Source organism: Rissa tridactyla, chromosome 7 (genome assembly GCF_028500815.1).
Source record: "Rissa tridactyla isolate bRisTri1 chromosome 7, bRisTri1.patW.cur.20221130, whole genome shotgun sequence".
Classification (NCBI taxonomy): domain Eukaryota; kingdom Metazoa; phylum Chordata; class Aves; order Charadriiformes; family Laridae; genus Rissa; species Rissa tridactyla.
In genome coordinates this window covers 23,408,862-23,425,954 of record NC_071472.1, presented here as the reverse complement: position 1 = coordinate 23,425,954, position 17,093 = coordinate 23,408,862, and the positions used below count along the sequence as shown (strand labels likewise).

At 49.3% G+C, this 17,093-nt stretch overlaps 1 protein-coding gene across 1 annotated transcript; it reads right to left on the bottom strand.

Annotated features, from left to right (window-relative positions):
• Nucleotides 1–6,738: 6,738 nt before the first annotated feature.
• ASB1 (ankyrin repeat and SOCS box containing 1) lies at nucleotides 6,739–16,732 on the bottom strand. Its single transcript, XM_054209825.1, is given in 7 exon segments — nucleotides 6,739–7,160; nucleotides 9,049–9,434; nucleotides 13,905–14,207; nucleotides 16,146–16,292; nucleotides 16,457–16,496; nucleotides 16,499–16,594; nucleotides 16,597–16,732. Coding segments are annotated over 7 exon segments (1,242 nt in total). The 3' UTR covers nucleotides 6,739–7,026.
• Between the last annotated feature and the right edge of the window lie 361 nt (nucleotides 16,733–17,093).

Here is a 17,093-nt window from a genome sequence, read left to right as displayed (position 1 = left end):
GATAAGGATGGTGGCACACGTGAACTCGTGGCCAGGCACGCTCAGGCTGGCTGATTTTCTGTTGGAAAGATTCGTCGTGCATTTTACAAACACCAGATGCTCGATGACGGGAAAATAAAGCATACTTTCCAATAAACAAAAGCAGATTTCATTTGTCTCTGAAGCATAAACAACCAAAAAAAAGTGGGGGGGGAAAAAGACCAGTACAAATCAGGCTCGTACATATGCATCGGGGGGGGTGGAAGTGCTGAAAGCAGCGGGAAATGCGTGTACCTGGAGATGGGTTAATGAGCTCCACAGTGTAACGATGGTCTCCGGGGGCTGCAGCCTCCCTTCCCTTCCCCTGCGCGGGGGCAGAAGCCAGGCACCCCGCATGTGCTGCCCCATCACTCGGACATGCCACAGCTGAAGCCCAGACCTCAGATTTTTCTTCCAGGTTGCAACTTGCAGGGGACAGAGAGCTCATTTGGGAAGGTAAAACAAGCCTGAAGGAGCTGATAGGGAACAACGGGGGCGGGGGGGGGAAGTTAAACAACTAGGGGCTTCCCCCGGCAGCGGCTGGCGGAGTGCATGTAATGCGTGCTAGAGGAAATGCTTTGAGACTGCCCGAGATTTACTGCAGTCTCGGTCGGTTCTCATAGCCCAGAGCAAATATTTGAGCATCACGCAGCGCAAGGCAAAATCTCTTCTCTTCCTCACTGCTTGCAGGAAAGGGAATTCCGCGTTACATCTTAAAGATAAGATTAATGAGTGTGAGTAACAAGGAAAATGTTGTAATGTTGTTATATAAACCAAGGACAGACTCACCCATGAGCTCTTCTCCCCAGACATACACGAAATTCAGCGAGAGGTGACCAGAAGCCCCAGCCTGCCTACTCCAGAGAGATAACTGAGAAGGGACAGGTTAATAGCATGCAAAATCACGGCTGGAGTCTAGCAGCCTTTTAAACAAGTCCACGTTTATTGTCCTGAGGTTTGCAGCTCAGGCATGCAGATCTCTCCCCATTGACAATAAATCTCCTGTTCATTCCAAGCTGCAGCACAAAGATGCTGTTGCTGACCCACCTCCCTGCAGGGTCCTGGGTACCAAGTTGGGGTGGCTGCTGCAGAAGCCAGGGGGGAGATGCACTGGGAGGCAGGAGGGGGCCACCTCTGAGCTAGAGGAATACAGAGGCTGGAGATATTAGAATTTCAAATTAGGGCTTGTTTTGCTTTGTTTTTAATCACCGTCACCTCCGTAATTCCAAACCATTTGATGGTTTTCTTCCAATTTAGGAGAAACTCTCTTTTTGCCTTTCGAGGAAATGCTCGGACAAACATCTCCCAAGCAAATATAGCAGGAATCCTAAAAAAGGGACTTTGCCCTTGACTGGAGACAGCTACAGGGACTAAATCCCCACGTACCCAAAATGCTCTACCACATGATCTATAAAAGGTAAATTATCCAGCTGTTGCAGACAGAGACTGCACATCTGCTAACCCCTAGGAAGAACAGAGCAACCATCAGAAATGCTTGCAGCTTAAGCTTGGAGGAAGTTTTCCAATGAAAGCACTGGAAAAAGCTAAGTTACAAGAATCAAAATATTCTGAGGAATTACACCGACTTCAGAGTACTTTTCATGCCAGGACAAACTGAGGAGCTACATTTCCAGACCTGGGTACAAAGTAAGGAGGAGAAGAAATTAGAGATCTGAAGAGCCCTCTTAAGCCTGTTTTGAAGGACCAGGCAGAAAGCCAAGAGCTTTGGGCTGCCCTAACCGGCAGTGGGTGACAGCGGCCACCTTGCACTGGCACAGGCTGAGGAAAGGGCAGCCCAGCGCTGCTGAGATGACGTGCGAGCTTGTGAGACTCCAGAGAAGGGCCTCCTCTGCACATTCGCTATGAATCACATCACATTTTCATTTGGCTGCCATATCCCATCCTGAAAATTGTCCGAGGGTGGCAAAGCAGGAGTTGGCGATGGTGTACAAAACCCAGTCCCTGCCCGCTTGCCTGCAACCCCCTTGCAGGCAGCACAGTGCTCCGACCCCCTCCAGTGGCTGCACATCATGCAGAGGAGTCACCGACAGCCTCCCAGGCCAGCGGGATTCAGGCTTTTGCAAATCCAGTCCCTGCTGCATAGAGCGGTACTCCTCCTTCCCACAGCGAGGGAAATAATCAAGCAGCCAGCCATGCTCTTGCACTGGAACATCTTTATTCAGCTACACAGGGATCCAGCCCACCACAAATACCTCCTGTCTGCTCTCAGATCTGATCTTCTGCTGTGCACGATCATTTTACCCTGGGCAACACCCAACAGATCACTGATTAGCACTTCTTGAAGTAGGACTCTGTCACCTCTGTCGTGTCCCAGGCAGGTTTTTACGCTGCTTTCTTCACTGGAACAGGAAGGACTAAAGAGGTGCTGTACCAGAAAGGCCATTTTTGGTGTAAAAAGTGCTTTACTTGACTTTGGGGATGGGAAAAAACAAAACAAAACAAAACAAAAACACTTCAACCCAACACATGCTCTTCTTCTGCCTTTTGCAAAACTCCCAAAGAGCAGTAAATTATATTTGGGTACCAGCATTTCATGTTCTAGAAATCCCCTATAGCAACAAAGGCAAGAAGAAAGCCCACATCAAAAAGACTGCTTTGTATCTGCTTTGCTTATTCCAGATCTGTTTTGGTTCTTTAACCGTTTTCCAAATCTTGTTATCCCACCTCACCCATGCTTACAGCAAGGCCACACAATGCACACTTTATATATTATGCCCAAATACAACAGGCATTCTTCAATATAGGGGATGTACACTGCAGAAATGTTTAATTTCCCGCCCATGACTTCACAATACTTGTTTGTTACTCATGTTATCTGAGCATATCCCATGGACAACATGGAAAAGAATACCTTTACAAAAGAGAATGCTTTGCTACGTAGGAAGAAATGGTGAAACCTGAGTTAAGGCAAAAATAAATGCTGTTTATATCATGTGGAGATACGTAACATGCACATATTACTCAGGTTTCATATCGGAAGACTGTCGTTTCTTGGGTTTAAAAGGACAGGAACAGCCAGAGGATATAGCTTTTGACCCCACAGGACAGGACACCAAGGTCTATGAATATCATTAATCTATTTTGAGACTATTATCTCTCTACAATGAAAATTCCAGATTTTCTGTGTATTAAACCACTTCACTTGGGAAAAGCTGGGTTTATGGAGTCTCAGTAACCAACATCCACAGGGACTTACTCTGACAGTAGTCTTTGGACTTACAGCTTAATATTATGTGAGTTGTCCCCCTGAGTTGGACTCTCTTCAGGCCCTCAAAGCAAAAGAAAAGCCATACAGGTTTAACACTTGAGACGTCTGCAGGAGGCACAGTCCCTAAGTTAAGATGGGAGTTGGATGGGTATTCCAGGCAAAAGGTCTCCTGCACTTCAAAGCTTTGATGTCCAAGCGACTGATGAACTTCAAGCTTGTTTGCTATTGGGTTGGGAGAACCATCCCTTGACCTGTGGATCGGGGGCTGGAGATATCCATGGTCAGAGGAATCCTTTGGACTCCACATCGGTTGGATTTGAAGACTCACATAGTCCTTCAAGCTTGAGGTCAAAAGAACTACCCATACACACGGAGGCCAAAGTCCCCACCCCCAGCATGGCTTGAGCTTCCAGTGGGACCTACAAAGGAATCCTGTCAGTAGCAGGTATTGATTCTCTGCATGGGAAGAGGGTGCTCTTCACAATTTCACTCACATGGGAGTTACAGTTGCGGGAGAGAGCACCTGGTGAGGGTGCCACTGGCTGGCTATCCATAAGCACACTGTAGGACAGTGTCAGGCAAGGGCACAAGTGTCAACAAACCAAATACTGAAGCATATCTAATTAAAATTGTAACAGGTCATCTGCAGAGGCTTAGATTTAACTATATACTCGAGTTACATCGAGCACTGAGTTAACAACTAAATTCTCTGAATTTCTTTGAGCCACACTCTACCATTCCCACCGTGGCATTTCACCATAGTTCATTCCAGATGGAGCCAGCTCTCTCCAGAAGAGCATGTGCCTTCCACATCCATCCTACCACCTTTACCCAAAAGGCACCAACGGGTGACCAGTTTGGAAAACTGTATGAACAAGTAAAAACCAAGGGGCAAAAAGCTGACCCAAAGAAGCTGTTGCCACGGCATTTTCTCAAGACAACCTACCTCATTTTCTGCGTCTATACACTGGAGCTAGAGAGTATGTTCTGCCTGTGCTCCTGCAAAACATTATGGTTCCACCAGCAAGGTGACAAGAGGCTTTACAACCTGTTTGCATCTTTCAGGCATGTTAACACTTCTATAAACCAAGTGCACAACTCTCAGGCAACATGCTCATGGACTGCCCTGGCCTCCAGCATGGTGAAAACCTAAACCATCTGCAAGCCTGAAAAGGAAACAGTGCAAAACTGCTGCCTTCTCACCTTGAAAGCATGCCTACGGCCACATATCCTTGCCATTATCTCTCACCTGACAAAGGGTTTTGAAAGTATCCTTTGCTTTGGTATCTGAGCACTGAGTGTAACCACCACACTTTAGCCTGTTCAACAGTGCAAATTTTGCCACCTTATGCTAAAATCAGTGAGCAGAGCAATGTAAGGGGCCAGCTGGACCTTCCAGGCCTGCCCATGAAATTGAAATAACAGGAAACAATTAGGGACTGTGTTTTTCCTGCCCTTCCTCCTTCTCTGAAAGCATCTTGGAAAGGCACGTGTTCCGCAACAGATAATAAAACACACAAGAAAGCCCATCACTGCTTATCAAACTTCACCCTAAACATATCCCATAGTGGGAGGACCAGAAACTGAACTGTGATTTTACATTCATTTATGCCTCTGGAAAAAGAAAATTTTGTAACTAGTGTGAAGACCTACGAGGCAAGTCCATAGGGCAAGTCTATGGGGCTGCCTTGAGGGTCTACTCCCATAGTGTGGCAGGATAACCAGGGCTGTCAGCCAAAGCCATCCGAAACTGAAATGCAAGGTAGCTTCAATAACCCAACTACCCTGTTACCACAGGGAGTGAAGGAGAAGAGCAACCAGAGCTAGATCCCACTCCCAGGAGGGGCTGTTTTACTGTCCTTGCCATCCCATGCTTAACTCAGCTCTCAACAACAAGTTCCTAGGCACTACTACCACACATAAATAAATCCCCAACATCTTTAGAATCACATCTGGAAAAAAATACCCTTGCCAACTGCATGGGCATGGAAAGAACATATATCAAAGAAAAATTGTCCAAAAAATCAACTTATAACACAGGGACTAGAAAGAACTTGGATTAGTAAAGTAAAAGCAAGTACCAATTATCACCTAGGTTTTTACCCAAGATCCTGAGGGATCATCTCTGTCCTTCTAAAGTTGCTATTTTGACAATGTTTCTCATACAATGACTACGTTGCTACCTTTAAGGAGCTGGCTGACCCCAAGATCCCCATGAAAGGCTGCTGACTCACTGTAGAATGACACTCGTCTGTGAACTTGCGACATGAAGGTAAAGCACATGTAGAGGCACTGGAAATGAAAGCAGCCCAGGCTACTGGTTGCAACAGTGCATTTAGAAGCACATAACCTCCTAACTCTTCAAGAAAAGACAAAAAAAGTCCTTTCTTCTCCCTTTTCCACCGCGCTGATAGAAGCTGTATGCAAACAAAAAGACCTGTTAAGCGGGTGTGGGAGGGTTTTCTCTGGTCATACTGCCACCATGGAATATGGTGTAAAACATAAGTAGGAACTTAAGTAGGAACTTCTATTTCTATGTGCTGTGCATCATCAGCTACTTTACTGGACTTTCAATCACATCATAATCACTGCAATATTGCAAGCAGGCAGTCTAGAGCTCATTTTGGTGTCGTCTTCTTCATAATCACGCAGATAGATTCACAGGCATCACATCAACTACCACCCAGCACAGCAACACAACAGTTTAATTTAGCAACCCCTCCACTGTTGCTCCTGGTCACTCCCAAATATTCGAACCCATTTTACAGTGAACAGAAGATTAATTTAGCCATTACTTTTCCAAAAAGTACCCCAGAAATCTTTCAGGTTCACATGCTGAGTATCACAGTTCTTGTCCCACCACCACTGCAGTGGCGACTGAACCATACGCATCACATCCCCACCAGAGGCTGTGTAGCTATCAGTTTTGGTCACGAGACTTGACCCAGTCCCAAGCAGTCAGGATAAGGACTAGCCAGACCCTGCCTTGTCCATCACAGTACCTGGAGGAGAGCCAAGATGCCACAGCAGATCTGGTGCTTGGTAGAAACACCTCAGACAGGATAGGATTACATGTTCTGCTACTCTCCCGTCTGTGCAATGGGGCCTCTACATGAAGAAAGCCAAGTCAGCAGCTACCTTGCAGCACGTAGAGACATGGATACTATATTTTCCACGTAACGCACAGCACCGGACAGGAAACTTGATGCATTTCACACCAGAAGAGGACAGAAGAAAATACACCCACTTCTACAGCAGCAATCACAAACTCCATAGGGAAGAGAAAGGCTAGGTACTGACGGCAGAAAGAGAACAGTGCTCCTGTAAAACCCTTACCAAGGCAAGAAGAGACTCTCTTGTACACTATAGGAAGAGAAAAGACTTAAGCATGGATATTTTCCCCACGCAGAAGTACCGCTGAGACCCAAGGTGCATGTAACACAGAGCAATAACAGAGGTAGAGTCATAACAGACAGACATATGCTAACAGCTATAGGATATATTGTATTTGCTCATGTAACAGCCACACACACTTATTTGCCTCATTGCCCAACCTTGCAAACAAGAGATCACCAGTTAGATAACCAGTAGCTTAAGAACAGAGAGACAAAATCACTGCACCCTAAATTTGGAGGGGGATATCACAGGGGCAGGGAATTATGTGCACTCCATGAGCAATACAGCATTTCACCGTGGGAGAAGGGTTAGGATCGGCACCTGGCTTTATCAGCGCACTCATTTACCAAATCAAACTGTCCCAGAAAGCAGCCAGTTGCCCTTTAACTGTGTTCATGAAGTAAAAATTGTTTAATGGGGTCTGGGATTGGAAGGATATGGATCAGATCCAGACGAGATTTGCCAAGTATTCTTCGTACAGCTATGCGGCAGAGAGACAAGAGGCTCCGGGTGCGTCCTGCAATAAGGAAAGCAGAGAAAAACTATTGAGGGGACACAGAGATGAAGAGAGAGAGGTAACAGCATGTAAATCGTGCTGAGCTCTGGCTGACAGCTGAGGAGCCAACTACCCCTTCTGTATGCCACATGAAGCAACATGAAGGCAGCACAGGAGAGCTGAGCATGCACCAATCTGCCCTGTGAGGAGGCCGAACCTTTTGTCCAAAGATTTGGAGCAACTGCCACATGGGCAGTTTGGAAGGGCAAGCTGGAGACTGCATGGGGTTGTGACCATGGAGCCAGTCCCTGCATGAGAGGGTTCAAGAGATCACGGCCAAATCCACTGTGAGAGGCTTTATACTATTCAGATCATTTTAAAATTACATGGACTTTATTTTTTGGTCTAAGCCATCCCCTGGGAATCAACAACATTGACGACCAACTCAGACCTTATCCCAACTTTCTTTTAAGGACTTTTGAGTTCATGGAGAGCTCTTTCAGCAAGAGGGGTAGGACAAGAGGATGGTGGTGTCCACGTTGATTCAGGAACTGGACCTCCAAGGCACCACTCCATTACCCTGCATGCTTTGCCTGAGCAGTCCCATTTGCCTCCTAAACCCAGGCATAACGGAAACCACCTGCTCCAGCTTATGCACGCCTTTTCTTAGCAAAAATCCGGGCAGGTTTAAAAACCAGGCACGTGCAAAGCTGAGTAACTTTGGGATGGGGGCTGGGGGTTGTATCCCACATCCTGAATCCCTTTGAAATTTCTCTGGAGTTTGAGAGGGAAACCCAACTTCCGACCCCGGTGCAAAGCCTTCACCAGCTGAGCCTGGTGGTTTTACGAGGTGCTGCCCTTGCTGGAACCAGGGTGCGCACTGCATTGATGTTGCTTTTGTTATAAAAAGAAAGAAATAGCAGGTAAATTTAGGCATGTTCAGGTCTGAGGGTCTGGTTTACTTCATTTGTAACTCATTTACTTCCCAGAGGATGTTAAATTCAAAAAGCCAGCTTTTTCCCACCTTTTTCCACCACCATCTGAGCTCCCTCCTGCCACTTGTTACCACTGTTTCTGACTTTACTTCCCTAGTAGCCTGTCCAGGTACAACCAGCTCTTGGCTCCCTCCCTAGGTCCCCCTGCAGAGCACAGGGTCACTCAAGAATAGTGAGGGCACATCTGTATGGTTTTGGAGGACTGGGTCTCACGGGATATGCCATAACCTGACTGTGGTCCGCAGACCCAAAGCCCAGCTCCGATAGGACCACGCTGCCTACCATTGTCTCAGGCTGATGAGGACACTGCTAGGCAATGGAAAAGAGCTGGGAGAAAGACAAAAAATGTAAAGTTACAGAGGTTAAGCTGCTGATAGGCATCATTGGTAAATGAAGGACTCAAGAGGGAAAACCTCTTGAGTTTGAACATGAACCTATAAAATCCAACAGAAGAAAACCAGGGAGTCTAGCTACAGGCTTATGAGGATGTCACTGGGTTGAGTCATCAGTGGCGACAGAGCCAAAGGCAGGCAGCAGCTCAGCGATGTTGAGGATCCATGCCAGGGAGCTGCAGAGGTCAGCCCCATGGTCCTCTCCTGCCTGATGTCTGCCTGGCCAGCAACAGCTCTTTGAGAGCCATATCATGGGTGGTGAAGTCCTTAATGCTTAGCTTAACAGCTTGTTATATCCCAGTTATCTTTTTTGTGTGTTAGAATTGCTTAAGTTAGGTATAACCTGTTTTACACTATCTCTTTGCACTTGGCTGAAGGCACATGAACAGACCCAAAAGAAGATGGTAACATCCAACCTACCACCTGAACGGCTCCTAACTACCAAATAAACTCTCCAAAGTTTTCTCCCGAATACAGAGCTAGATAAAACGAGTGCCACTTCAGTAAGTCAAAGCCACTTACCCCTTGCTTCTTTGAACACCTCCAGAGCCTCAGGGTTGACTTTAACCCTTCCTGTGGATTCAACTCCCAAGGCCTCCACTTTCACCAGGTTCAGATTGGCTCCAAAGTCAATCAAGAGGTGGACAAACGCTGCTTCACAGCCATGCCGCAGGACAGCGTCCATCACACACACCGGGGAGCCCCGGGAGAAGCCTTGGATGTTGATGGGCCCGCAGCAATTAAAATCTGGGTTGGCTCCTGCCTGGAGGAGCAACCGGAAGCACTGGAGGTTGTGGTAGGCAGCGCTGATGTACAGTGGGCAGACCACCAGTGTGGTGAGGGGCCGCAGGGAGAGGCTGGGGACCCGGGAAGTGAGGTGGTGATTGACATCCACATCTGCGCCGTACCTGGGTGGGTGAGAGAAGAGCAGAGGTTTGGAAACAAGGGCAACAGCACCACAACTGCACCCCAGGGTGACAAACTGTCAGGGCATAAGACTGAAGGACACCTGGAGCACCCTGCCTGTCTTTGGTACCTCTGGGGCCCACCACCCAAGAACCACCCATACCTACCCTGACAGGGCCCTGGCAGGGCTTCTGAGTGGGGATGCCATATCCAGCGCAGTCTGATCTTCAAGAAGCAAAGCTGTTTCTCTGCCCACAACAGCCTAGGCTTGGGAGAGAGCAGCTGAGGAACATCTTTCCTTGCCCTCCTGAAGGACGTGCCAAGCACGGCCTTGGCACAAGGGACGGCTCAGCCCTGAGCCAGCACCACGTAATGTTGGAGGCTAATGAGCCAGCTGGGGAGCGGGGATGTTTCCAAATGACTCAGTTGAGGAGATGCAGTGAAGTAACTTCCCCACCAGGATAAAACAGGCCAAAAAGCAATACAGGCCATCGATCTGACTGTCACAGACAGCAAGGAAATGGAAACAGAAATCTGTGCGCAACAGCAACACGTATATGACAAAATCCTGCTCCCGAAGGAGCTGGGGTGGTTGAAATCCCATCAGAAATCCCATCAAGAAGTCAAATAGAGGCCTTTTCCCTAGTAATCAGCTCAGCTGAAGGGATGTACCCGCCAACTCTAAGCACGTAGGAAACTGGAAAAACACAAAATAATTGCATCAGACCTTCCGCTCTCCCCATCTATCCTGCACAGTTCCATTCACAGGTTATATATTATACTGGATACTGCACGAGAGATTACAGTTCACTGGCCAGCACTCCAGGCACTGAAGGGGAGAATTCTGTGAGCTGCAGCAGCAAACCTCTCAAGCCTTTTGCAACTGGTTCCTGCCTCACTCCACCCCACAGAGAAACCCCTATCTCACATCTTCACCACACGGTGCCACGATATCCCAACTGGTCCATAAGCCCTGTGGCCAAAGCAAAGTGGGCTCAGACTTGCTGTGGTGGAGAGAAGGCACATGAGCAGGCTAAAGCCCTGCTCAGTGGACATCAGCATGGTCATCAAACAGAAGCAGCGCCCAGAGCATGCTTCTTTTGGGGAAGTACAGATGGCACTAAGTTGTGAATGAGCAGAAAACAAGGCTTATTGGCTTTGGTTCTTTTCATTTTTTTGGAGGAAGTGAAGAAAGCGGCCAAATAAATGGGAGCAAAAAGGCTAAGTGTCGCTCTCTGGAAAAGTATGGAATTTGAAAAATGGCAATGCTGCGGAGAGAAGAGACAGCAGAAATAAGCATTTATTTCCCGCAGGCTGGGTAACACCCAAGCACTGGGGACACCAACTCCATCTATTTCACATGCAGCTTGGATGGGAACAAGGAGGAAGACAACACAATCCCCCAAGGAGTAGCTGGCTTTAAGTGCAGTGTTGCAGATCAAGCAAAGCCTTGTCCCTTCTCCCCACAAGAGGCCAGTCCCCCTCCCAAAATTGCAGACTGAGCACTCAGAGAATGAGATTTTTCTATCTTTATAGATTACCTTCCTTATTATGTTCCTTTCTGCAGTTAATAAAACAAATAAGGAAACCACCTGGGGACAAATTCTGCCTCAAGGCAAGCACAGCTCTCGTTGAACCCAGTAGGGGCCAGCCCCTATCCAGCAAATACTTAACCAAATGTTTCAATTCTGAGGATGGGAATAGTCTCATTTAAATTAAGCACACACAGAACAAGGCCCGAGGAAACTTGTCTAAGAGCTGCAGGCAGTGTATTTTTACCCTAACGCACAAGATCTCCCAAGTGTGAACATCTTGGCTGAGATCTCAGGAAACCTGTGGGGTGGAGAAAATGCAGAAAAAGGAGGGAGCTGGGCAGTAACAACACTGCTGAGTGCGAGCCTGTTCTTGCACCAGCCACAGGACTGAGCTTCACTTCCCAGGCCAGGCAACTGGCCCGGGAATCACCGCACAGTAAGGGGACACTCACATCTTTTGGGGACTTTGGCAGCACTTTGCTCAATCTGCATGACTTTACCTATGTTAGAGCACAGAGGGCTAAATAAAAAAAAAAAAAGGTGTGTTTTCTCCACATGCAATCACTCATGTTCCCCGCAGATAAACAAACCTCTTAAAATCAGACTATGTGAGCATTCGGATAGAGTCATCTGTGCAGCTGTAGGACTTGGTAGGGCTGTTGTATGGCCACCGTCTCCTATGGCCACGGTCCTGACCAAACAGTAGGTACGCCTTCACTTCAGTTCTTTTTTTTTTCATTACTGTCATCAAAATTTTCAGTGGAAACCCCCAGCTCAATACAAAATACAAAATTCTGCTTTAATAACAGTTAGGCATGCGCCTGAGGCATCAGGATGATTTGTCAGATCTCTTTTTCACCCTTTTTTAGTGTGGCAAAAGGATCCTCTTTGTCCTTAATACGCTGGGTCGGCCCTCAGTTACACTGCAAGTCTAACGCCACAGTCTGATCCCATCGCAGCATGATCACATCACAAGCTGTTAGGAAAGTAATCCATACCCTGGCAATACAAGCATAAATACTTCTGCCAGCCGTCTTATAAAATGGATTGCCATTTCATAGCTATGCGTGTATTTACTATGAATGGATACAACTGCACCTATTGCTTGGTGAGCTGCTTCAGCAATTCTCGTAGGATTCACAAATCCTGAGTGTGCTATCATATGATTAAAAAAAAATAAAATAAACCAGGTGATGTTCAGACACCTTGGAGCAAGCCTAAACTGGGTTGGGCTTTCTTTTCAGGACACTGAGGCTCTCTCAAGCTGAATACGCTGAAATATTTCCTTATATCTCAGTAAACGTGTCTTCCTCATTGCATTCCCCCTGCCAAATCCTTTAAATCAACATTTTAAAGATCTCTGAGTGAGCTTTGTAACATAAGACTGCATTTTAAAGTAAGCAGCTCTGAACAGATCTGTGAAACCCGTACTCTGAGGTATTTGAAATTTTGGGCAATCTGACAATTTGGTATTAGCTTAGCAGCCTTGGGAGAGACATTGTCTAATAAAAAGATATTGGACAAGCTCCAGTTAATTTTTAATCCTGAAATTTTTCCAAAATCTTGCTTTTAATATTGCTGGCAAGGTATCCCAAGGAGTAGACACATAAATCAGTGCATCAGCTCTCCATGTGCTGCTGAAATACCATTTGCTACATTTCACCCTGCCTTAGCGGATATATCAGGGAAGATTCTCAGGAATGCAGCGTGTGAGCTGAACCCTGTACCAACAAGCACGTGGCGACGGGGACACCATTCTCTCAGCTTGCTGAGAAAGGAGCAAGGATGGGGGACCACCTCCCCTTCTTTCTACTTGCCAGCTTCCTTAAAGCTGCACTTTTATGAAAATTAACTTCCCCACAAGCAAAAAGGAAAGGAGAAAATCTCCAAGCATTTTGAAATTTTTCTATTCAAATCCTTTTTGTTGTTATTTTCTAGCATTTGCAGTCATGGAAAGGATTCCTTGGAGAGTGTTTCTGTGTGAATCCAAATAAACTTTCTTCTCTTTTACTATTTCTTTCTACAAGCTACATTTTCCCCTTATTATTTCGTGTCAATGGTCCATATAGTTGCTCAGCACAGTCCCTTATACAAAAAGGCTTCCAATTTAGAAGAAAGGAAGTACAATGACATGCCACGGAGGAAGAAACTCAAGTTTGCACAGCCTACTGCTAGACCCTGAGCCCACTCACTGCTGGTGCTGCAGAGGAAGTTTCCTGAGGGACTCGAAGTCACCAGCCACCCACCGCCCAGCTAAGGTTACTGCTCATCACCTCACAGTAATGGCCGTCACTCCCTGCCCCAGGGATGTCACGCCTTTGATGGAGCTGTGCCTCAGGTATCCAGCAAGGGCAGACTGAGTCAGATGGCACAGAGGGTGCCCTAGTGATGGGTAAACACCAGGCAGCAAAGAACAGACAGTGACGGTGACAAGCATCTCTCCTCCCAATGACAGAAAATGGTCAGAGCAGCGGAGCTAGACAAAGGCGAGAGGTGTTTCCAACCAATTTTTTGTTCACTGGTGGATCCACCTCACTCATAAACTCAGCCGGGGTATGGAGCTGGCAGTCGAGATGGAGGTGGCAGGGAAGATACTTTCCAAGATTTGGCTCTGACTGAATAGTGGATGGTGGGCTCAGAGACTCCTCTTTTGGGTATTGTCTTTGGAGAACAGTCACAGGAGTCACACAGGAGGGCACAGACCTGTTGCCAGGGCCAAGCAATGGGGAAGACAAGGATGACTCTTTAGGCATCTCCACCCTCTCTCCTGTCCATCTTTTGGCCAGCTTCACCAGGCCTGTGGAGGCACTAGGCATGAGAGGAAGGAATGGATGCTCTGAGCCCCATGGGGGAAAAAGATCCCAAGGGAATAAGAGAGGGAAGTAGAGCAACTCTTCTCCCCACCAGATCACCTCCAGCTTGTACCCGAGCTCTCACCTGATCAGCTCCCGGAGGATGTCTGCCCGGCCCACACGTGCCGCGTGGTAGACTGGGGTGCTGCGGTGGTGCCGGCTGCCGTTGGGGTCAGCTCCAGCTTCCAGGAGGATCTTGGCACACTCAAGGTGCCCATTGACCACAGCTACATAGAGGGCGGTCTGCCCCTTCACGTCCACCAGGTCGATCTCAGCCCCTTTGCGGAGGAGGAAGTCAACGCAGGGGCCATGGCCGGCAGTGGCAGCAATGCGCAGTGGCGTGCAGGGCAGCCAGCCGCAGCACCACACCGACTTCTCGTTGATCCGGCTGGCATCGGGGGTGAAAAGCATTGGGTCAGAGAGGGCTTCCCGCCACCTTGCACCACCCCACCTACCCCAGCCCTAGAGGAGGATGCTGGGAGAGCCCCAACAGCTCCCTTGAAGCTTTTCCTCCCCATTTTTGGCACTTTATAGCAGCCCTGAAAAGCTCCCGCTAATAACCTGACTAGGTGTTGCACATAGGTAGCCAGAGACTACAGCATGTACCAGAGTAGTGCCTGGAAGATGGGCTTTATCGCAGCTCTGCTTTGTCAGGAGCTGCACATAAGCACAGTAAGGGACAAACCCTGTCTCAAAACTCGGTCAAAACTGTCAATAAAAAAAAAAATAAAATTCCCTAATCCCTTTTTTAAAGGGAGATGTCCAAAATCAAAAGCGACCAAGCCGGGGACCACCACAGTTTAATTCAAGCTGCTCCAAAAGGCGCAGAAAGTTGTCAAAGCAGCAGGGGAAACAGCAAGAGGGTGCAGGAAATGCAGGCATACAGCCGTATCACACCGCTGGCCACATCCACGCTCAGCCAGGTACCATGGGATGACATAAACACAAATCCAGGGAAACTCAGCCCTGCCAGGAAGAAATAAGCTTGGGAGGTGTGGCCATCCTCCACTGAATAGCGTAAGTGGGCCATTAGCATCCTTGTTGGATGGCCGTACTGGCATAAAAGCCTTTTCCAATTTATCGAAAGAGGTGGCTCTGGCTGACGGCTGTTTAGATCCTCTCTGAAACAACCTGTAACATTTGTCACACTCATTCACATCTCAGGTTAGCCCTACAAGTCTCATAAACATCCAGACCTCATTCCCAAATTCTCTTCAAACCGCTGCGGGTACCATTTTAGCAGGAACACACAGAGGGGAAGGGATTTCTCTAAGGCAAATGTAGGCTGGCGAAAGTGCTCTTTAGCCAGCGCAGCGGTGGACTTGCTCTTCTAGCTCACTCCATGCAGGCCCACACAACTGGTACAGGACAAAGCAGTTTTTATACAGTGCATTTAACAGAGTTTACTAGGAGAGGAATGACCCAATATTTTTTTTCCAACAATATTTTAGGAAGAGGAGTAGTATAAACCCCACATCAAGCCCTCAGCTGTCAAGTCTTATGATAAAAGTGCTCCCTTTAACCTTGGAGGTTTGGGGATCTCCACCCCATACTTACCCCCAAATTCAAAGAAGTCACTTCTCTGCTCATTCCATCACCTGTGTGATGGTGCTGCGGGTCCAGCCCTGCTCCTCCCACCAAACTTTGCTTTTTCCTGCAGGGAAGGATGCCTGGACCTGCTGCCACAGGGTTCCCACGCGGCATGAGACAAAAAATAAGGCAAAAATCTCAGACCAAGGGACCAAAGAGCCCCAGCTGCCCAGGTGGCAGAAAGAGGGGCTGGGTCATTCTCATTTTTGCTGAAAGGACACTTTTTTTTGAGGCTGGGAGACATTCTGCACTCTGTGCAGTTTTCTCCATGGTGCAGGAAAATTAATTAACTATCCCCACAGTCACAGACTTAGCACTGGGCAGATCTGGTAACATAGGGTGTTTCAGATTTATGTATGATTGTAATCCTTTTTGTATGTTTTTCCCATTATTCGTAGGCTCCTGTTTTCACAGGGTTACGTTTCCACCCTGATCTGAAAAGAACCTGCGCACGCCCGCCGCACGCTCGGGAACTGGCTTGAGGTTTGCCTGCCTGGAGGACCAACGGGGGATGATTTCGGGGGCGAGCGGAGCATCCTCCTCCCAACCTGACATCCCTCCCGTAACAAACGGAGCAGGACGGGGCCTCCAAACGGAGCAGGCAGGGGGGTCAATGAGCCAAAAGCGTTCAAGCAGGACCTGGCACCCTCATCCCCTGGGGGGGGGGGGGGGGGGGGGGTGTCTCCACAGCCACGGTGAGGGTGCAGGCAGGGCGGGGTGGGAGAAGGCCCCTCACCTTTGGAAGCTCTCCTCTTGCAGCAAGCTCTTGAGGGTGGGCAGGTCCCCCACGTAGGCCGCATCGTGCAGCCGGGTGTCCTCGCAGTGCTCGATGGGGTGGTCGCAAAACTGCTCCCGCAGCCACTCCTTTAGGTTACGACCTGCGCTGGAGAGAGAGAGAGGGGGTGTGGGGGGGGGAGCCGGGCTGAGCCCTGCGCTGAGGCGGCGGGGCAGGGGGGGGCCTGTCCCGTCCCCTACCGGCACAAGGCGAGCCTGAAAGGAGCCCTCGGGAGGGCGGCGGGCAGCGCCGCTCCCCCCCCTCCACGTTACCTGCCTGCCCGCCTGAGGCGGCGGGCGGGTCCCCGCCGCCGGGGGGGCCGCCCTCCGCCATCTGCCCCTCGCACCGCCGGGCCGGCTCGGCCTCCCTCCCCGCCGGCAGCCTCCCCTCGGCCGCCGCCGCCGCCCTCCCTCCCCGGGCCGGCCTGATTGGTGCCTGCCGGCCCGGCGGCTTCCTGCCTGCGCGTTAAGGTGGTTTTTCCCCGGCGGGAGGAGGGCTGTTCGGCTCTGCTCCGGCAGCGCGGGAGCCAGCAGCGACGCCGCAGCCATTCCTCCTTCAGACCCGCCCCGCGGCCGCTCCTCAGGGCGGGGGAGGTTGGGGGGGGCCCGGCCCGGCTCTGCCGGCGGCGGGCGCCCTCAGCGCCCCGGGCCGGGGCCGGAGCCGGAGCCCGGCTGAGCTCGGTCGCTGGTGAAGGGGCCTGAGGGGCTCCTTCTTCCAGCAACGGGCTAAAACGTGGCTGACAATTTACAGTGCTGTCCCCGCTCCCTGGAGCAGCCTCACGGCCACCACCTGCACCTCGGAAGGAGGTACATCAAGTGTCACAGAACCACAGAATGGCAAGGGTTGGAAGGGACCTCTGGAGATCATCCAGTCCAACCCCCTGCCAGAGCAGGGTCACCCAGAGCAGGT